The sequence below is a fragment of the Aedes aegypti genome, chromosome 1 (genome assembly GCF_002204515.2).
Source record: "Aedes aegypti strain LVP_AGWG chromosome 1, AaegL5.0 Primary Assembly, whole genome shotgun sequence".
Lineage (NCBI taxonomy): Eukaryota > Metazoa > Arthropoda > Insecta > Diptera > Culicidae > Aedes > Aedes aegypti.
The window spans coordinates 121,491,308-121,513,498 of NC_035107.1; the positions used below are offsets into that span (position 1 = coordinate 121,491,308).

General features: G+C 40.5%; 1 protein-coding gene across 24 annotated transcripts in view; it reads left to right on the forward strand.

Moving 5' to 3' along the window:
- The window catches only part of LOC5567734 (sex determination protein fruitless), a 781,499-nt gene that overhangs the window by 651,803 nt on the left and 107,505 nt on the right, over window positions 1–22,191 (forward strand). For all 24 annotated transcript variants that reach the window (XM_021846428.1, XM_021846420.1, XM_021846441.1 and 21 more), the window contains 3 exons: window positions 11,065–11,212; window positions 16,787–16,987; window positions 17,064–17,543. In XM_021846428.1, coding sequence (XP_021702120.1) covers window positions 11,065–11,212; window positions 16,787–16,987; window positions 17,064–17,543 — 829 coding nt within the window. The remainder of the gene's footprint in view (window positions 1–11,064; window positions 11,213–16,786; window positions 16,988–17,063; window positions 17,544–22,191) is intronic.

Genomic DNA, 22,191 nt, shown 5'->3' on the forward strand with positions numbered 1-22,191 from the left:
GCATATATTAAGTCACACTATGTATTCTGAAGTACCGTGATTTATGCATTATTTAAGTGTAATATGCGGCTCTGTATTTGCTGGAAAACTATAAGCCGGTGTTAATCTTAGTGGTTTTTAACCAAAGGAACAAATTTCTTTTTCAACAATTTTATACAAACCTCTGTGTTTATGTTTCCAAAATCATATCATCCAAAATCATCCAAAATCCATTTTTGCATTCCAAGGTGCTAAACGAACCGGTTATCGAATATGCACCTTTATTTATTTAATAGACGGTTTCAATTACTTATCGTGCTTTCTAGTTCAGCACCCTGTCAGCAAAGACTATTCCTGCACCTATTTGAACTGCATCACTTTTCGGGGAACTGGGCTTCAAGAAATGACATTCGGGGAAAAGTAGCACAATCGACTCTAGCACTATAGTTTATAGTGACTATTAATAACAAGTTCTCTAAGACCTTCTCCTAGATCAATTAATGGTCGCAGTGGTTCAAATCCCAACAAAAAAAAAAGACCTCCTCCATCATCACTATGAGTTTCCTGAAGAATCACAAAGAGATTGTTCCAGAATTCCAGAGGTTTTTTTTTCAAGTTTCTTTTTCAATCACAGAGGGATTTTTCGAAATTATCCTAGGAAGATGTCTGGAAATAATAAAGCAGGATTTCCGTAAGAATTGAAAAGGATTTCTTGAAGAGTGCCAGTAGGATTTCCGAACAATTTCAGAGGAATTCTGTGTTTGTGTACAATCCATCGCTCACTGAACCGGCAGTGCTTTTATGGAAGAAACTTATTCCAATTATTTATAGTTTTGTTTATAGTTGCAAATAATGTTTGCCCTGGAAAATTCATACAATTTCAGAATAATTTCCCGAAAAATTTCGAAGAGATTTACATTAAAAAGATGTCCAAATCCAAATCCCCGAGAGATATCTGGAAGCTTTTCAACAGGATTTCCGGAAGTATTCCATAGGGATTTTTGGTAACCACCTTGCACTCCGAGCCTAAATGACATACACACTGCGACACTGAACGAACTATCCTAGTTTGATTAAATGTGTTATTTTTTTCAAAGCGTGATGCTTATTACCAAAGTATACGACAATCATAAGCTTTTTTGACTCGTAGATAACAGAATTGTTGATCTTTTTGCTTGAGTATATTAACTAGGTTAGTAAAAAATTTGATAAAAGTTGCCCTACAAGGCTAAGTCATGTTAGAATAAAGAAAAACCTATAATAACAGAAGGATAATTTTCTAGCTCCTGCCAAGTTTTAAAAGTTTCGGCCTAAAGACCCATTCGACCTAATGAACTTTGACCTAACAAGCCATTTGACCTAACAAACTTCAGCCAAACGTACTTCGGCCTAATGACCGGACGCTCTATCACTGCACCTTGCGGCTTGTCGCCAATGTTGTAGACTTTCGACATTTCTTTCAACATTCGTTTCGCTTCCATGGTCAGCAATCAATTGTTTTTTCCACACTCAACCGCTACCGTCACCTCTCACATACAGCACGAGCGATAGAATATGCATCGAGAAATACAAAAACTGTAGAATGAATGTCAACTGACACGACGATATTTTCGCAAATCATAAATTCAGCATAGATTTCGGAAATTTCCGATCAAATACTTCAAGAATAGTTGAAAAATGCTTATTATGTCGAAGGTGGCACGCATACAGTGAAAGCAGCTCTTATGACGAAAAAAATGGAATGAGCAAAGCCGTTCCGCTGCCTTTCAACGCCATCGTGGCAAGCTGCATTTAATTGACATTTTTATTTCGTACATTCGTTTGACCGCTCATGTTGTGAATACTGAATGCAAAGGCTGTCCAATGTCAACGAAAACATGTCAACTGCCGTGATTGCCTAATACACTGCTTGTGGAAGAAAGCTTTCCGTTAAACTTCCAAGCATCCTATATAACTCGGTATAGTTCTTCCATCCAATAGTGCACCTGTCTTTGAATTCTGGCTGTTACACAGGATCTTCACAGCTCTCGCGTTCTGTTGTAGCATATTCGCCTATTCTTTATTCTTCTGGTTCTTCAACTATACCTTCTTGCATTCCCCGTCACAGCAATATTTGTTTTTTTTTTTATTCGGAGATACTGATATTGGTACTGCTGGTATTGATGGTGGTAAGCTCCATCGAAGTTACGACGCCAATCGCGTATCATCCTCGATTTTACTATAGTAAAATCGAGGATAATACGCGATTGGCGTATTAACTTCGATGGAGCTTACCAATATGAATGTGATTCCAGATACCTTCTAGAGCAGTGGTGCCAAGTTACTTTTTAATGGGATCATTTCCAACTTATGTGCCTAATCTCGAACATAATTTATCGTTGATTGGCCTATGACAATCTTCGAAAACAAATGAATTTTAGTTCCATGTTTTTTAACGTCACGTAGGTCCTTACCTTAGCGTCAGTTACCTCCTCTGTCTAGCTTTCCAAGTGCCGTATAGACTGCTGGAACTACAACTTCAAGTTTATCTGGGCGAGATACAGCATTTCTGACTAAGCTGCTGGATATAAGAACAGACGCTTTCAAATCTTGATGAGTAGACGCTCGAGCAGTCTTTCTTCAATATGATTATTGCCGGTTAGATGCCAGTCTCCAGGCTACACTATCACTAAAAGCGTAACTCTGACAATCTATTGTCATCGTTTGAGTTGTAGACTTGTGTGAAGATTATTATTATTATCTGGCTGGTTCATCTCCAGTATTTGTGAGAAGATCGAAAGACCAATGAACATCATTGAATATCTGCTGCAATCTTCGAGGATCCTTGAAGTATACCTGCCATAATACAGGCATTTATATACCTTCAGGATCTTAGGCGGCGTCCATTTATTACGTTACGCTAAAATTGGAAATTTTGACCCCCTCCCTCCCCTCCGTAACGCTTTTTGTATGAAAATTTTTAAATTTTTGTGTGAGCCGTAACGCTTGAGCCTACTCCCCCCCTCCCCCTAGAGCGTTACGTTATTTGTGGATGCCGCCTTATGAAAGTTTTGGAATCCCGACATTACGAAGTTGTTTATCCTCTGTGAAATGTTGAAGATATGGTTTTGTATGAAATCTTCATATCCTACTAATTTCATACATAAACTTTGAAATGACTCAAGGGAGATCGAGGTTTTTGGAGAAGAATTTTAGAAATCTAACGTTTTTGTGTTCAGAAAACCACAATCCTACCAATCACGTGGCAGTTGGTTACTAGACGTGTCCTACTCGCCTTTGCCCTCAATATTAGCCTCATCTTGTCCGATTACGTGGACGTATCTCCTATTATCTAATAAACTCAAATACACACAAAATCGCACACTAAAGTGACTGTTGTCCAAAACGACTGCTCCCCCATCCCCTCCATCAATTTGATACCGACTCGAGTGTCACGGCAGCAACGCCGCGGTGGAGATCTTCGCGTGACCGTCATTAATTCGCAATTTTGCCAGCCAGACCCACCCTGAGCCTGAGCCCCTTGCCTTTGGTAACGCATGGTGGTCCAGATATAAAAATGGCATGGCAAGAATGCCGCGCTATACAAGTTAAAATTCTAACAAAATTGCTGTTTTACACACATTTTGAGGCTATCAACGTTTTCCAAAACTCTCGTATGTGTTCTTACCGATCTGATATTGTACAAACAAATTTAACTTGGCCAGCTTTTTGAAAATCTGAACCTCTGTGGCAACGCAACGCGTCTAAGATCCGCGCTCACTAGTGTATACGTTTGTTTGTGCGACATTATTCCCATAAATTGTATGATTTTCGGCTTGGCTTGGTCCTACACGGTCCTCGTTACAGCACACCATTCATATTTTGTGCGCGAGTGAGAGAGACCGACTTGTGTGCCAAAATGTGCCATTCAATATTGTTTGGTGAGCGGCCACGGCCACAACGGCTAAGCATCAGCTTCCTCTTGAAGGGGGCGTCCATAAACCTTGGGGTCATCACCACGGTCCACACAAATTTCAAAAATTTGGTCTGGTCAATAGATCATGAGGGAGAGGAAGGGAGCAAATAAAAAAAGATCACGTGGTTCATGGACAGCCCCTCGATAAAGGCAGCGCGTGTCGGATAGTGCTGGTGGCGGTCTGTTAACCTTAACCCAAAAAATTGAATTCAATTTATTTGAACCTGAAGACGGCGATGACGACGGCCACCGCTTAGTTGTTACAGCCACGTGTGCGTATGTGAGCTAAGATGGTTTGCCAAAAAAGACAACTATTTGCGGTTTAGCGTAGGGTTGGGGTTAATCTTCAGGGCATGGTATGGATTATGTGATACAATTTCGGCTCAAAGGGCATATTAGGGTTTCTGGCATTGCAATATTGTAATAAATTTCGTTCATTTGGAAGCGAATCAGAGTGAAAATCTTATGTTGATGATATGAGTTCAAATATGGGTACTCTACCCTAGGTCAAGTGGGCGAGCTTTGAAAAGGTGCACAGCCTTGTGGATAGCCACTGAAGGATGATATTCATTATGTTTAGTCTGAAAAGGCATACAGTAATCCTTGATTAACGTAGACACACGTGCTTGATTTGTTTGAGGTATATAATATCTGCATAACTCGCAAGAACAAATTGAAGGCTACAAATCACTTTTACATTAACTCGACTCTCTCAAAATTCTTGCAACCCTTCAATACATCAATCAACCAATTTTCGTTTTCGATCTGGACATTTTCACTATCTTAAATAGTTTTATGCAAATTTCAATTATGATTTATTTGTATACGTTAATTTATTCGTTATAATTTTGATGATTCACAAATCAAACTCAGACATTCGCCTGTTGTCAACAAAAAGAAAATTTCCCAGATTTAGCGGAAATGCAAAAATGTTTAGATAGTCATGAATGTTTTGCCTTGCCTTTCATCCATTTGTACCTACTTTCGCCTACAGGTACCTCCTGTCTTTTACATGTTTGCCAGCTTCCTTGCTACTTTCTCTCGAAGCATTGCAGATAGATAGACAGACATGACGACAAACCACAGCTTTTCCAAATACTAAGAGACAACATTTGTAATTTGTGCTTTTTCCTATTACTTTTCTTCATTTTTTGTCTTGCGTTCCATCAATATGTATTTACTTTCGCCTACAGGTAAACCACCCATCTTCCACTTGTATACAAGCTTGCTTGCCACCTCGCTCGCGAAGCATTACAGACAGATGGATTGGCAGACATGACGAGAGTTGCCACATTTCAGATTCATCGAACCACTAGAAACCGAGATCCAGACTTACAAACTTGACCATTTCGTATGAAAAACGGTCAATGTGTACTTCATTCTGCCAAGTACTGTAGGTCACCATCCCGAGAAAAATTTTATGTTCTACACTATTAACGGTAGCCATGAATAATTTCATACGACTAGCAATAAATATAACTGATTAATCACAACCTTCTGATAATCACTATAATAACTTCTTCCGATCAAGTAGTCTACTCTTCGAAAGGACCTCATTATCCTTTCAAAGGCTTCGAAACACTGACGGCCGAATGACGTTTGGTCGAATGACAATTGCACAATGGGCGATCAGGTGGCCAAAAATCGTCAAAATGCTTGTGTATGATTGTTTTTCCTTGTATTCAGTTTTTACACAATTGATTGTTGCAATATTCGTTATATGATAGAACCCTTATGAGAAGTGAATGGTAAATTTGAAACAACTCGTGAAATTGATTGATTGATTGATTTGACTTTATTAACGAGATTTTTAGCCCTGGGCTAGTTCATCTCGGGACCAACGGCTTTACTTCCCTTCCGAAGGAAGTCGTCACTATAACTTTTTTTCATAAGTGACTATGTCGGGGATGGGATTCGATCCCAGGTCCTCGGCGTAAGAGGCGAGTGTTCTAACCACTACACCAGGTCCGTCCCCAACTCGTGAAATATGGTGCCCGCATTTTCATTACATGTGGATGAAAATATGCCAGAATTTCAGAATCGATTCCATTATATAATTTGAATTTTAGTGAAAAATTGGACAGAAAAAGTTTTAATTCATTATTCAAAGGGGCGTAATTTTTATTCAATTACTGCAATTATGTTACAATTACTCAATGATAGGAACGCATTTTTTAATAGATGATATATTGCAATGAGAAAGTGGGCGAAAAATTATCATTATTCCTGGATAATTGTGGCCCAATTTTAATTACATAACAGTGACTTGTTGAGTAGAGGATTATATCAGTGGAGCACACTTTTTAATAGATAACATAAATCGCATAAATAATTTTAAAACAAAATTAAACTGAAGCAAAGTAGCACAATTCACATACCATGATATTCATGTCTTATTCTTGACATTTTTGATTCACTTTGGCGGTGGGGTTTTTTAAAAGCTTCTGAGCTCTTATTAGACCACAAGATGCGTCGTATTGGAGTGAAAAATTGTCATTTTTCCTGGATTCTAGGGGCGGAATTCTCATATGATGATAGAAATCTTTTGAATAGTTAGTGAATAAATTGTCACAATTTTTAAAGTAAAGGATCGCAGTTTTCATCACATGATATAATTCAATGGGGAAGGTGAGCGTCCAAATAGATTCATAATTTTTGATACACAAAAAATGTCACGCTAACACGGGACTTTTAAGAAACAACACCCCCGTGATTAATATATAGAAGGGGAAGTTTTCATATATAGTTATAATTCGCGAATCAAAAGGGGCGTATTTTTTTTTTTGGTTGATATTATTTAATGAATGGAGATAGGTGGACGAATTGTAACAATTCATGAATGGTATGGGCGCAACTTTGCTCATTTTTTCATTTAATTCTTGTATAATTGGGGCTAAATTTATATGATAGATCATTTTTGAGTGTTGAAAGGGAAAAAACCATAGTTCCTGAGTCATAAAGGCGCAATTTTCATTACAATAAGAAGGTGGGCGGAATAATAGGGGCACCATTTGCATTGGGTTGCAGTGACTTATTGGCTAGTGGATGGGATCAAAGAAGCGTATATCTTAGATTTTTTTTAAAGTTTATGAAAAAAATGCCATTATTACTAAATTTAAGGGGAGACACTTTGTAATATGCCATAATTCAATGGAGAAAATGAAGAAAAAAATAAATTATTCTTCGATTACAGTGGTCCTTTTTTTAGAAAATAGAACCCATAGAATAAGTGGATTGTAAAATTTGTCATTATCCCTAAATCGAACGGGCCTCAATTTAACGTTATGGTTTCTTCACAAATTTCATAACGCCAAAAATGGCCCCTTGTAATGCTTTTTGTATGCATTTTTTACAAATTTTGTATGAGCCGTAACACCACGAGGACACCCACCCACCCCCTTTAGCGTTATGAAATTTGTGAATGGTCCCTTATGATGTGACTACTTAAGGTGGGCGCAAAAATTGTCATATATCCTCAATCACAGGGAGTTAATTTTCATTACATGATAATTTTCAATGAAGATGGCTTGTTGAGTAGAGGATAACATCAAAGAAGTGCAATTTTCATTTGATGATGGAAACCTTCAAAAATATTAATGAAAAAAATTTCATAATTAGAGTAAGGTGGGGCAAAAGTTCGACCTTAGTGGTATAATCAAAGTTTCCAGGAAAACAATAGCAGTTAAAACAAAACAAATACCATACAGTGAACCTTCATTATATTGGCTATAATTTTGCTGAACAAACTTGTGTCAAAATATTTACCCCTTTTTAGTTATAACAGTTTCAAAATTGATTGTCTTATTCGAACTTTTGCCCCACCGGTGGGGCAAGAGTTCGAATCTAGTGTGGGGCAAAAGTTCGCTGGCTAAAACGCAAAATATCGATACTTTTATGACAGGCATACTTTACACCAGCCGTAAACTTAAGTTTGACGAAAAATACACACTAAATTTTCATCAAAAAATTGCCCAAATCCGGGTTAATTGTAATATACTCAAAAATAGCAGTTTTTCGCAAAACTAAGTGGAAATGTAAAATTTTGGTGACATTTTTTACACGATCAGACAAATTTAACTAAATTTGAAGATAATATGTGGATTTTAGGCAATTTGCAAATTTTTCCGTGATTTTATACATGGGTCGAACTTTTGCCCCGCTGATTCGAACTTTTGCCCCGCTATGGGCCAAAAATTGTTTACAAGCATTTATGCAAAAACTAATACACCTCAAAGCAACCTTATGATAGGCCTAGAAACGCCCTTACATAAAATATTGAAAAAAATGTTATCGTCAATTGGTTCCATGCTACGAAAGTTCGACCAAAATTTACAATATTCACGTCGAAAAACAACAAATAGCTATAACTTTTCCAAATCTCAATGGATTTTTATAATATTTGGACTGAAAGTCTCTTACTTGAATAGCATTCGAACCACCATGACATTTATGAGATTTGTTTTGAATTGAGCTAGAAATCTTAAAAAAAAACTCTTACCCCACTCGAACTTTTGCCCCACTTTACTCTACTGAAGCAAAGGTGTGCAATTTTTATTACATGCTATTGTTCAGTTGATGAGGAGGGCGTCAAAAAAGATTCATAATGCTTGGATAATATGGGCATTTATCATTATGCTTTAATCAAAGTGACGCAAATTTAATGTTATGATATTACTCCATTAGGCAGACGGAAACATTTTCAGAATAATAAGGGCTTAGTTTTCAAAAATGAAAAAAAGCTGCACCATTTTAATTCAAATTATGTGTCTCTAGTAGAAATGGAATCGAATGCCGTTTTCAGGTCACCAAAGTTGTATAAAACACTGGATTTAATGGTGTTTACATTAAATTTAGAATAATTAAGTATAATTTACCATTTTTGTAATTTAATCCACTAAGCATTGAAAATAGGACATAACCTTCATTTCAGATAAAATTTGGTTCAAATTACACGATTAAATTCAGACTAAATAGATTTTTTCAACATTCATGCAATCTCCATACGAAATTCTCCGTTTCTATAAGAGCAAAAATGACAAAATACAATACCTTTCTAAACCATCAAAAAATTAGTTTTGAGCATCGAAAGTATCATGAACTTTGTTGATAAGCATCGTTATACATATGAAGTTTAAATGCTGTTGCAAATTAAGCAAAAAAATGCCATACGAGCTGGAAAATTTGCATGCAAGTTTGCAAGTCAATTTTTTCAACAATCAATATCTGAAAAACTAGACCTGGTAAGATATTTTTGAAAACTGCAATGGATTCAGCAACCCTTAATTAAGTAAATGACTTCAAACAAAAACATTTTCCGTTGTGTTATCTTGTTATGGCTTGCAACTCAGTCCGGAAATCTCCTCTTGTAGGTGCTAAATGTTTTCAGCAATCCAATTATAAGTGAGAGAACATTTAACTTGCAAAAATGCGATTTCTTCGGTATTATAGCCAGCAGACACCAGATGCACTGTACCGTAACTTATCCTTAATAAAATACACACTTGCTGAAGTGAGCAGTAGCTCTTTGAAAAAGTAACCAAAAATCATGTTGACCCACCACCTTTTGTTCCATTGGCCCAATAGAAACAATTGCCTTCGTTCTTCCATTGCATTATCATCGAAACCGACAATCGTCTTATAACCACTGCTGACTACTGCCAAACATACCCCCCATTCTAGTCGGCAGGAAAGATGCTCTGCTCAGCATTCAACTACCGTTTGGCTTTTCCAGAAATCAAGTCACATCCAGCAGCCAACAGTTCCAGACAGGTTGTCAGAGGCCGCACCCTTGCCGCTTTTGCTCTCTTAGGAGCCCTAAAAGGTGGTGGCCCAAATGTTTACATGGCATGTTCCTCTGAGAATGAAGAGTGTCATATATGCAAACAATCAGCTTTGAGGCAATCACCCTGTCATCAGCACAGCATGGTGTATTACCCGGGTTGCCTGATTCGGCTAGGGTGCAAAGAAAACGGGGAATTTGAAGATGCTCTATTCTTTCGAGTCTTGAGAATCTCAAGTTGAGATTAAGATCAGTTACTAAAAGCAAGTTAGAATGGAATATTTTAATTCAAATTAAAGTGCATACCGCTGATTACATCATATGCAAAGTAATTTATTTCATTGTTACTCGAATAGCTTGAATGGCTGTTGCTCTCAAATAAGAGATGGCGCTGTAAGTTCTCATATATGGCAGTGCCATCTTGATGAGAAAATTTCAAATTAGATAGCATAACATGTTCGGAGGAAAAAAGGAAGTCAGTAAATTTGTAGTTATCTGCTTCACATTAGTACGAATATGTTATAGGTTATCTCTCACTGCATTGAATTGTAACGAATGTATAATCTTATGATTTCTAATTTGAAAGGCTTCGACATGGGGTTCGATATCTTTGCCAAGAAACAAATCTCAAGTTGATCACTCTTCTCAACATCCAGCTATCTTCGCTGACTCACTGTCTCTGTACCCTGATGATGGTCTTTACGGTTTTTCTTAGTCTGTCATCTTTCCCCCTCCATCAGCAGTAACCCCTTTTTCCAACCCCTAGATCGCACACAGAACTGCACCAAGCCACAGAATCTTCGACGAGGTTGGTAACAAATATTTCCGGGCCCCATTTTCTTGTCGTCACACAATCACCCAGCCCAGGTGGTCGTCTTGAGGAAGCAAGGGCTTTACATAGCTAGGACCAAATCTGTAGCACTTTTTTCGAAACGTTCCTTTCGAGTGTTTTCGTGGTCGAGAAGGTATATTTAATTTGTCACCGCACCCGTACATTTTCTCCCAATTTTGCGACTGTGCTACCTTCATTTTTCCCGGGAAAACCATCAAACAAAGAAAATGTTGGGATGTTTACCAAACCAACCGGACCAACACGTCAAGTCTCGGGCAATCAGGGTCGAGGAGGGTGGTAAGACACCGACAGACGGAGCCTAAAGTGGCAAATAATAAAAAGCTTAAGTTCTTTACGGGTGGGGTAGCATGAGGGCCACTTCCTGCCAGGGCCTGGGAACAAGTACAAGTGCGACCGAAATTAGCATGAATTTGACTCCCTCTTTTTTCTTGCTTGCTACTAAACCCAGGAACAATTAGGACTAACGGGTTTTCCTTTTTCTTGGTTTTCTTTTTGCAGGAACAGCACTGACACAGGAACAATGGACCAGCAGTATTGCTTACGCTGGAACAACCATCAGTCCAACCTGACGACCGTGCTCAGAACCCTGCTGGAAGATGAGAAACTGTGTGATGTCACGCTCGCCTGCGATAATGGAATTGTCAAAGTAAGTATTCTATGGGGAAAATATTCATTGTTTATCAAAAAAAGATGTAAGTCAATATGTCGCATGATTGAGTTTTGTAGATTAGTATGTTTGATTACAACTTCTGGGGTGCTAAAGCTAATTCCAGATTTCTAGTCAAAATATTGGTTTCATTTCGAATTTATGAACCAATGTTTGGTGTCGAAGCTACCTTAAAACTATAATACAACCTTAAATGTTACTTAAAATCGTTTGTTTCAAATACACAATTTGATGTGTCACGCCATGGTATTTTGTTCAGTTGCATTTTGACCACTTCCTCTGAGAAATTCCGAAAATATTTGCAAAGATTCGAATACGCACAGTCTCTACTTTTTCTGGCTTTTCGGAGTATCCATTATTGAACGTTAATGCAACTGCATTTTGGATGCCGTTCGCTTTCAATAACTGTAGAACGACCTCGGCACGTGTTCAATCAGTATGGAGTAGATCCCCAAGTTGATTACTTACTTGATACTTGTTGGGAACCAATTGCCGTGAAACTACGCCGAATGAAGAAGCTTTCTCCATTGGACCCGGTCCTGAGCCAATCACTTCCAGTCGCCCTGAACATTAAGCGACCTTAAATCCTCCTCAACTGCAAAAAGCCATCTGGTGTGCGGTCTGCCAAGGAGGCGACGGCCTCTCCCTGGTTCTCTGCTGAATATTAGTTTAGCTTGATGTTCCTCCGACATGCGAGCTACATGCCCAGCCCACCGCTGCCTGCCGTGTTTTACACGCTTAACAACATCCATTTCTCGTGATTCTTTAGACGGCGCCAGATGTCGTTGTCCAATTTACCGTCGAGAATTGTTCGCAGCACTTCAAAGTCCCCAAAAGCTCGACCGATCGACTTCTTGCAACGTCCAAGATTCGTGGCCGTACAGAGCAACCGGAATAATTAGTGTCTTCTACAACGCGAGTTTGGTCTTCATCTGAGCGCTGCGGGACTTTAGCTGATTACGAAGTTCGTTGAAAGCCCTACTCACAGCTGCAATATTCCTTTTTACCTCGCAGGTAACATCATTATCGCAAGTCAATAAAGTTCCAAGGTACCCAAATTCTTCAACTTCTTCAAAAGAATAGCTGGTGATACTACCAACAACACCTATGGGCTCACGATGTCTACCAGCAACCATGTACTTAGTTTTTGTAGTGTTACTAATGAGACCAGGGCGCGTTGTCTCCCTTTTAAAAAGCACGAATGCCCCTTTCACGGCTCGGTGATCAATTCCGATTTATGTCGATATCATCCGTAAAACCATGTAGCATTGATGAACGTGTGATGATAGTACCATTCCTATGCACGCAGGCTCTCCTAGTTGCGCCTTCTAACGCTATGTTGAACAATAGGTTTGAAAGTGCATGGTCCTGCTTCAATCCGTATAAGGTTACTAAAGACGTTGAAATCTCATCCTAAACCCGTAAACTAGATATCGGTCTTTCCAACGTTGCACGAATCAGTCTAATAAGTTTCGCCGGAAAACCATATTCTACCATTTTTGGCCTCAACTCGTTTCTTTTCACTGAATCTTACGCCGCCTTGAAATCAATGAACAGATGATGAGTCTGCAAGTTGTACTCCCGGAATTGGCACGACGTTAATCGGTCCTCATGAAAATTAGGTTGGTATTCGCCGACTAGGGACTCTCTAAGTGGTCTCAGTCTGTTGAACAGATACGTGATATTATTTTGTTCGCCGAATTGAGGAGCGTTACTCCTCGGCAATTGGCACACTCCTATTTTGTAAGGAGAGGACATATGAGACCATCCATTCAGCTAGCAGGCAATCTTTCTTCGTCCCATATCCTTAGTAGTGTATGGTGAATTATTCCATGCAGCTCACTACCGTGCTTGAGAAGTTCGGCCGAGAGCTCATTCATCGCCTTCTTCATCTCGTTTAGTGACGGATGCTCCACAGCTTGACCAAGTCAGTGTTCAAGTGCTCTCTCCACCTGGCAGCCACCAACGTTTTATCTGTCAGCAAGTTACCTTTACGGTTGTTGCAAATGACGGTAGACGGCGCTGTCTTTCTCCGCACGCCATTGACAGTTTCATAGAATCGTCGCATATCGTTCTTTTCCATACTGTTTGGCGCCTCGGCTATCACATTTTCGTCTATGGATTCGGGTTTCAGCTGATCATGCTGCCTTGTATCGCTCTCCTAGTATCACGCTAGCTACCAACTTGAGTCTTCGGAGCGCCAATGAACTGGAAGCCATTCTCCACCTGGAATTGCTGGATAGACTGGCACTCTATTGGCCAATAGCGGAGCACTGACTCCTTCAAGCAGAATCACTGGAACTACCTTAGCAATCAACTGGTTGCCCTGGAGAGTTCGGGACGGTGCAAATTAGCAACATCTTGCCGTAAACTAACGAAGCATAGCACATGAACGATTCTGGTTATTGGTATTGGTTTAATACGCTTCTCTACCTACATTTTGTAACGGGTGAACTTATCGACCACGGGCTAGGGAAATAGTGTTGCTCGGGAGGTTGAAAGCAGCTGCGTTCCCACCATCCCAAAAATGCGCAGTCTACTGGAAGTGACTCTGATCAGGGGTCCAAAGGCAACGCCGAAGCATGATCGTAGCTATATTCGAAACATTACTCGACAAGATCCTTTTTTATTGATTTTAGGGTACAAAAAAGCTTCAAAAGCTTGGCCTGTTGTGTGTTTGCATGGTGTGGGACTCACGTTAGGCGTGCTTAACCGCTAAAAAACTTTCCTTACGGCTCCTATGCCTCGATCGCCCTCGGAAGTACATCACGCAACTTCATCGGGGGACGGCTGTGCTCATGCACTTTGTCAGTCTAAGCCTCTAGCTGTTCTGCTAGTTCGTTGCTAGAGTATAATTTCGTCAAAACGCTGCTCACTACGACACTTTAAAGGTGTCTCTGTGATAACTCGTTTTGCCCAATTGGCGGTTGAAGATCTCCCCGGTGCTTTGGGCAGCTTTCTGCGCGACGACGCATTCTATTCTTGAGTTGGCCTCACGTAAGAGCCCTGTTGAAACTCTACTGGATGCTCATGTGAACTTTGCTACTCTACGACGTCTGTCGAGGCCTGACCAGCGATTGCGGTTGGAGGATGACTTTCGCTTCACTGGCGTCCCGACAACCCAAAACTGGTGGTGGCGGAGCTAGTCTACTCTGGCTAAGCATTTCTTCATGCTTCGATACTGGCCGGTGGAGTTCCGAAGTCGGTCCAGCGATTTCGGTAGGAGTTCAGTGGCGCTCCGACGACTCAAACCCGTAATACGTCACATACTACTCAGAGTAGTTCCCGGTGACGAAAGATCTCCTCGGCAGATGCCGAGGTCAGTCCTACGATTCCGGTGGAGAAAAGCTTCCGTTTCACAGGCGCCCCAACGATCATTTGTCGGTGTAATTTCGTGAATTACTCAGCTAGACCCCGGTGGTGGATTTAGTCTACTCTGACTTGACGTTGATCGGCCTATTGCAAAGGTCGGTTCTGCAATTCCGGTTGGGGAATGACTTCCGGTTTGCAAGCGCTCCGCCGACTTATTGCCGATACTACGCCACGCGCTCTACTCGATCTAGTCCCCGACGGAGAATCTAGCCTACCTCGATCACGGCCCGGAGCTCTCGGAGAGTCGACTCTTTTGAACGATTCGTGAGTGAGTCGCCCATCACTAATATTCCGCCGTCAGCATCTCCACCTCCTTCGCAGTCTCGCCAATTATCGCAAGAACGACCTCATCTGTGAACCCGACGATCTCGACTCCATTCGACAGTGTCAAGATTAGCACTCCATCGTACAACATATTCCACAGTGTTGAACCAAATATGGATCCCTGTGGAACTCCCGCCATTACTTTGGTTGACAACCGTCCCTGGTTTGTGCCGTAAACTAGTACCCGGTTCTGAAAGTAGCTTTGCAGATGCAGATGCGTGATAAAATCCCAAAAGCTTTGCGGAACTTTATACAGAGATTCGGGGACACGTATTCTTTGTAGGACTGCGGCCATAGCCTCTCAACTAGCACTGTTGAATGCGTTCTTAACATCTATCGTTACCACTACGCAGTATCGATTGCCTTTCGTCTTCTGCTTGAGCGCTATCTCCGCGCACGCGATGACCGTCCGAATAGCATCCACCGTTGAAGTCTTTTTCTGGAATCCCCTTCCTTGTAGATCATTAGCCTGCCGAGGATGAAGTTTAACAAGATCTTGAAGGCAAACAAAACACCAGAGTCAGACGAGTCTTCCTGTTCTACTAAACTACTCGAAGATTTATTACTATCTGTCCACTTGATACGACAGGCAAATTGTTGGAGAGGTTGATCCTCAACAGGCTAGAACCGTATACGTCCAACTACCAGTTTGGATTCAGGAAAGGTAAACCTACTCTGGACGCTATCCAATCGGTCGTTCAGACAGTTGAGGTGGCAATCTAGCATAAAAGGAGCGGCATCCGTAACTGCGCGGTTGTCACTCTGGATGTAAAGAATGCGTTCAACAGCGCAAGCCGGGAAGTGATAGCCCACGCACTTCACCGCCTCAATGTACCGGTGCAGATGTGTAAGCTTCTAAAAAGCTAATTTGATGGTAGGATTAAACTGTATTACACAGAGAAGGGACAGACAAGTGTCCAAATTACCGCTATAGCTACGATATAGCGGCACTATCGAGGATGATGTCTAACAGCTCTGCTGTGATTGCCAGCAAACGCAAGCTCCTGGCAAGCATGGCAACTATCTATACTAAGATATGGAGGACAATCTGGTCAAAACCGCTAAGAACGAGCAGAAACCTAAAGCGGTTAGAAAGCACGTTCAGGATCATGTGCTTAAGAGAAACAAGTGCATACCGAACGGTATCTAGAGGCCGAGTGCATCATAGCCGGGATGACGCCCATCGGGCTCATCATCAAGGAAGATGTTCAATGCTTCAACGATCAACGATCAGAGGGTGGCAGCAGGAATGGGATAATGGGTTGCTATAGGCAGTACCTGCATAGGTTCGAGCATTCAGAATCTCCTGCGTGTCCCAATTGCGCTGGTGTGAAGGAAACAGCGGAGCATTTCGTGTTCGATTGCCCCCGTTTCATTGTTGTGAGAGGTCGAATGCTCGCTACATGCGGCGAGGACACGCCCCCCGACAATATAATAGGGAGAATGTGTGCGGGTGCCAAGTGCTGGAATGCAGTAACAGAGTAGTCCTGCCGAGGCTGGTCCCCTGTAACATTGTTTAAATCGGCTAGGAGAAGCAGTTTGCCTATGCTACTTCTGCTACATGTGTTAAGTGCTGTATGGACTGGTTCCTCCTCGGAGAAATACTGTAAGGTGGTTCCGGGGAGATAAGGGTCTAAGGCCAAGGGTAATGTCGGTGAACTCTGTACACCACTTGAGCAATTCAATGGGCTGGTTTTAGTGGGTCGTCGTTGGTGCGGCATCCCCACACTTCCTGAGTTACCAGCTCAGGCGTCTGTTTGAAGTTTTGTCCTTTTAAAAATGGTTTACATATTCAAATTTAGTCTAACGAATGAATATCCACTAATCCAATCACATCCGTTTCCATCTCCTCCGCAGGCACATCAAGCGATACTGTCGGCGTGCAGTCCGTACTTCGAGCAGATCTTCGTCGAGAACAAGCACCCGCATCCGATCATCTACCTGCGCGACGTCGAGGTCAGTGAGATGCGCGCCCTGCTCAATTTCATGTACCAGGGCGAGGTGAACGTTGGCCAGCACAACCTGCAGAACTTCCTCAAAACGGCGGAGAGTTTGAAAGTAAGTTCCCGGCGTGATTCTCCGTAATCCCTGTGATCTGATACTAATCCCTGCCCCATACTTTCCGCCATTTTAGGTACGAGGCCTCACCGAGAGCAGTGCCGACCGGTACGCAACCGAATCGGAGAAAAGCAGAGCCGAACGGTCGAGAGTTGACTCGCGGGATGGACGCGACTCGGCACCGCCGACCAGTGTCACCAACAACAACACCATCAACAGTAACAACAACAACACTAATAACAACAACAACAATACTCTCCACCATCCGCTGCAGCGGGACAAAGAACTGCGCGAGCGGGAAGAGCTGAGGGAGCGAGACAGGCGGGAAGCCCATCGAGAGCTGCAGAGAGAACGGGAACTGCAGGCGCGAGACCATCAGCGCAGTGCCAGTGCCGAACTGCTGACGCCGATGACCGACGACTGCCGTTACTCCCCCTCGGACGACCGAGACTTGACCGTAGAGAGTAAGAAAAAACGTAAAATATCCACCTGTGATAACTCGTTGCCCTCGACACCGAGCCTAATGAACGACCGGCCGGGTGGATACGAATCGCAGGTAAGTTTCGTCGGAAGCCTTGTTTTTAGAATTTATATGCAAATCTGCCTGCAAACCCTTCCCGAAAACATCGAGCCTTCTGCGAATGGTATCACTTGCGGTGGCCGCTCGGAGATATTAAAATTCCATTAAAGCTTTTCTTGTTGCGCCCCGGCATTAGGGGGAAACTTTTCGCCACTCCGTCTCCCCCCGAAACAAAGAAGAAACAAATTATGAATGACAAAACGAAGAATCCTAAAGCACTCACTGGCAAGCGCAAATGCAAGCAGCAGAAATGCAACCCCCGCTCTTAACATGCCGGTCAGAATTTTAGAGATGCAGGGCTAGTTTCAGGTCCTTTATTCAGACGATTCTATGACACTACCCCGAATGCCACTACCCCGAACGCCATTACCCCGAAAGCCATTACCCCGAATGGATCATTACCCCGAACGCCACTACCCCGAATGGGTCACTACCCCGAACGCCATTACCCCGAATGGATAACATTTTGAGACATATTCTAGTTAAGGAGTAAGGAGATAATTGTACGATTCCTTTTGAGTATTTCACGAGTTTGGCTCAAAAATGTATTTTTCAAATATTAGAAGATAAAAAAGCAGCTAGTTGTTCAGCAAATAATTTTTACACACTAAATTTTGTCCTCTAATTTTGGGAAGATTCACACAGCCACATTGCAATGCTCTGAAGAACAGCCTATTTCGAAAAGAAGGGTGAATTTATTATGAGAAGAATAGCTATAATATGTACAAAATTAGGATTTAGTAAAGTCTCTTATTGGACGTCGGTAGCCACTTCCTTTACTCATTTTTATAGGAGTCGGGCATGTTAGAAAAATCGGCGGCCTCTGATTGACGCTACAGTAAGAACTTTTGTTGATTTGTGGGTAATTTGAATTTCTGTGAGATAACCACAAAAATTTTTTTTTTTTTTTATTCAAGATAATGAAGAAATGATGATGGCAGAAAAGTGGTGAGTAAATCCATAAGAGACCTGTCTGTTTTAATACAAGGAGATAAAAGAAAGGGAAAATTTCCGATTAGAATTATAGCAGGGATCACTTTAGTGAATGCCTTCAAGATATATTCCTTTATAAAAAGCTGTTCTATATGGAAATATTAGTGACTAGCTTATCCAACAAAAACGTGAAAGAACAGCCTATTTAAAAAAGAAGGGCAAATTTCTGGTGAAATGTTTGCAGCTATGACGTGAATGATCACTGTAACAACGTGATGCTATGACACAACCTATATTCATAAGAAAGAAAAATATTTGTTCAAAAACAAAATTGAAATATGAACACCACCAACAAGTCCAAATACCGGTGATTACGCATCTGTTAAGCAACACCATATTGATGGTTATGGATTCGAATTCCTTTCAGTCAATAAAAGGCTTATTTTATTAAAGCTCATTCACAAATTTCGTAACGCTGAAGGAAGCAAAACAGTTTGTGGGTGGTTGTCCTCAAAATGTTACAGCCCATTCACAATACGTAGAATTTCCATACAAAAAAAAGTACGAGGGGGTGGGTAGGTGTTAAAAATGGCAATTGTTGGCGAAATGAAATTTGTGAATGAACCCCTGAATTGCGAAGGTGCCCACTGAGCTGATAAACAGGCACTGTCTCAGAAAGAATGAGAAGAATATAGTTGCCATCAAGATATATCGAAAGAATAGCTGACATATAAAAGAAGGGATAATATATGATGAACATTTTACCGACAAATTTTACGTGCCATTAATTACCAGCCTTCATTAGAGACGCGTTTTTGCACGCAAAACAAGATACTGTACTGTATCTCATACTATTCGGGGTAATGGCTCATTCGGGGTAGTGGCGTTCGGGGTAATGACCCATTCGGGGTAATGGCATTCGGGGTAGTGACCCATTCGGGGTAGTGGCGTTCGGGGTAGTGGCGTTCGGGGTAATGGCGTTCGGGGTAATGGGATGGAGCCATTCAGACACTTGGTTATTATTAAAATGCAAGTTTTTATTCTAAATGGAAGGTCTCTAAAGTCGCTTTTTCCTTATTCTGCTAGCAGTGTGTCCTGATGCTAAATTGTAGTGGCTCCACAAAAACCTTACAGAAACTATTTCGCGGCTACTTCACAGGTTCATAAAGAATTTCTTATCTTCCTCGAGGAAAAGCTCAGAAATTCTACTAGTGATTTCTCCGGGGATTTCTTCTAGTACACTTTCAGGGATTACTTAAGAACTTACACATGTTTCATCATATGGTAATATAGGATTTTCTTCAGAAAAGTTTTAGGAAAAATCAAAATCGAATACTTGAAGGTATCAAGAACAGAACTCTTGGAGGAATTTCCATAAAAAAAAATCACTTAATGAACTCCTGAAGAAATTTTCGGAGTAATCTCGGTTTGGTCTATTTTTGGTTTCCTGTTCGGTCTCTTTTTCAAACAAGAAGACTCTAAAATTCCCATTTCCAAGACACTCAGTCGCTACCAGCCCTGGTGATGTGGCCACCTCGCGCCACATTCCGGGGAGCGATCGTATTTACATAAACATGAATAACTTTTATCCGTTCGGGTCGGGATGCTGAGCTGATGGCTAGCAGTCGTCGAGTTCGTCGTCGTGCATCAATATGCGGGCAAAACAGACTATACATGCTACAGTCGGCGGCACACAGAGGTCCAATTTTCTAAAAAGTAAGGGTATGCGATATGGATTTTTTCCATGTCGATACGAAACGAAACGATACGCGGAATATCTTGCGCTGATAATGACGAAACGAAACGATATTTAAAAATGTTTCGTGTAACTCGATACGAAACCAAATAGCTCACGGAATTTTTCGAAACGAAACGAAATTTTTGAATTTGTTTCGCGGAATACACGTTTAAGTTTTTTTTTTCTTGTCAAAAGCTGGAAATTTTACAATAGGCATAAAAAACGTCTTTTTAAATCCTCTACCGTATGGAAACATAGTGTTGCTCAGCGGAATCCTTATATGTTTTGGTAAGACTTTTTTCTGTTTGTTTGAAATCTTCTTAATAACTTTATAAGGTTTCATTTCAACATATCTGACATTAACACAAGGCAATGAGTGGGTTTAATTTAAATGTTACAACTAAGAAGTGAGTCGAAAAGCAATTACCGTAATCCGGGGTAACATTGATCAGTTTTTGGGATATTTCTCAAATTTTTCATTTAAAAATGCAAATGTCGCTGGTTTTATATTTTTAAAACAAGTACTGGCACCTACCGCTAGTGACTATATACTGTACTTTGGTTTTAAACAGATATAAGTATGTTTAAATAAAAGTTTTAAGTGATTTTTATATTAAGCTGATATGGGGTAACATTGATCACCCTTGTAAAAAAAGGTTCGGTAATATTGAAAATGTCGTTGCTTACTTAAATCATGGCCCCTGAAGCCGAATATAAAGACCAAATTCTTACAAGTCATTTACTTTTTGAGTTATTTTAAAAATAAAATCGCGTTGAACCGTGGAATACGCCTAAAGGTAGGCAATTTTCTAAGGAAATTCTTTATTCTTAATAGTAGTTCGTTATTGTTGTTTAATTGAATAAACTTATGAAAAATTTGACTACGGAATCGTTTTCAGCGATGCCATTTTTAGTTACCATCGCATTTTCCTTTCCTTCATACCATTTGCAGAACTTATGTGAGACATGAATCTTCGGCAGTGTCATCCATAATGATAAAAATCATTGATTCAAAAAGTTGACAAATTCACGTATGAGCGAAAACCAATTTTCGCAAACACCTCAACATTCGTTAGCTTATGGATGTAAGAAAGAGAGGCACCGTTCATACTTTGGAAATATTTCATCAACAAATGATGATTCGAACTTTTTACGAGAAGGATCATACCGATCAATGTTACCCCGCTGATCAATGTTACCCCGGATTCCGGTACAAACATTTAAAACAATCTCAAAAATATTGAGAGGAGCCCAAAATTAATTAGATTTTTAGAAATGCCTTACGATTTTTGTAATCATGTGGATGTGATGTTATGCTAATATATACCATAAAACATGGAATAATGATAATATTCATATTTTTTGCTGTACTTTAAGCTTTGTGGCTTAAATGAATGTGATTGGGGACACAAGTCGATAAGTGATCATGAAAACACTATACTGAGAAGCAGCCTCTGTCCCAGTTGGAACATAACGCCATAAAGAAGAAGAAAAATAAGTAGAACACAGGAATCACTGGAATATTTGCTTTAGTATTTGCTGGAGTATTGAATTAAATCAAATTTAAAAAAAACCATCAACACATACCGTAAAACGGGGTAACTTTGATAGTTTTTTCGAAGAAAACTTAAATATATATGCATTCTGTTTCAAAGAATTACAATTTATATTTTTAAAACAAGTACTGACATCCCAGCTATTGATTGCACTTGATATATTGCCAAAAGATTTATTCTGAATGTATATATTATTTTTCATGTAATCGAAAGTCGGTTTTCTGTTTGGGGGTAACTTTGATAATGGAGTATGAATCGAACAAAATTGAATGAATTACGGAACATTTATAGGGCGTTGCATACCTCTAGGCGTTTAACGCTACATGAAAATTTCTGACTCAGATTACAAAAATGATCCCAGTTTGTAAAAATGGGTTTCGCTAAGAGATTTGAGACC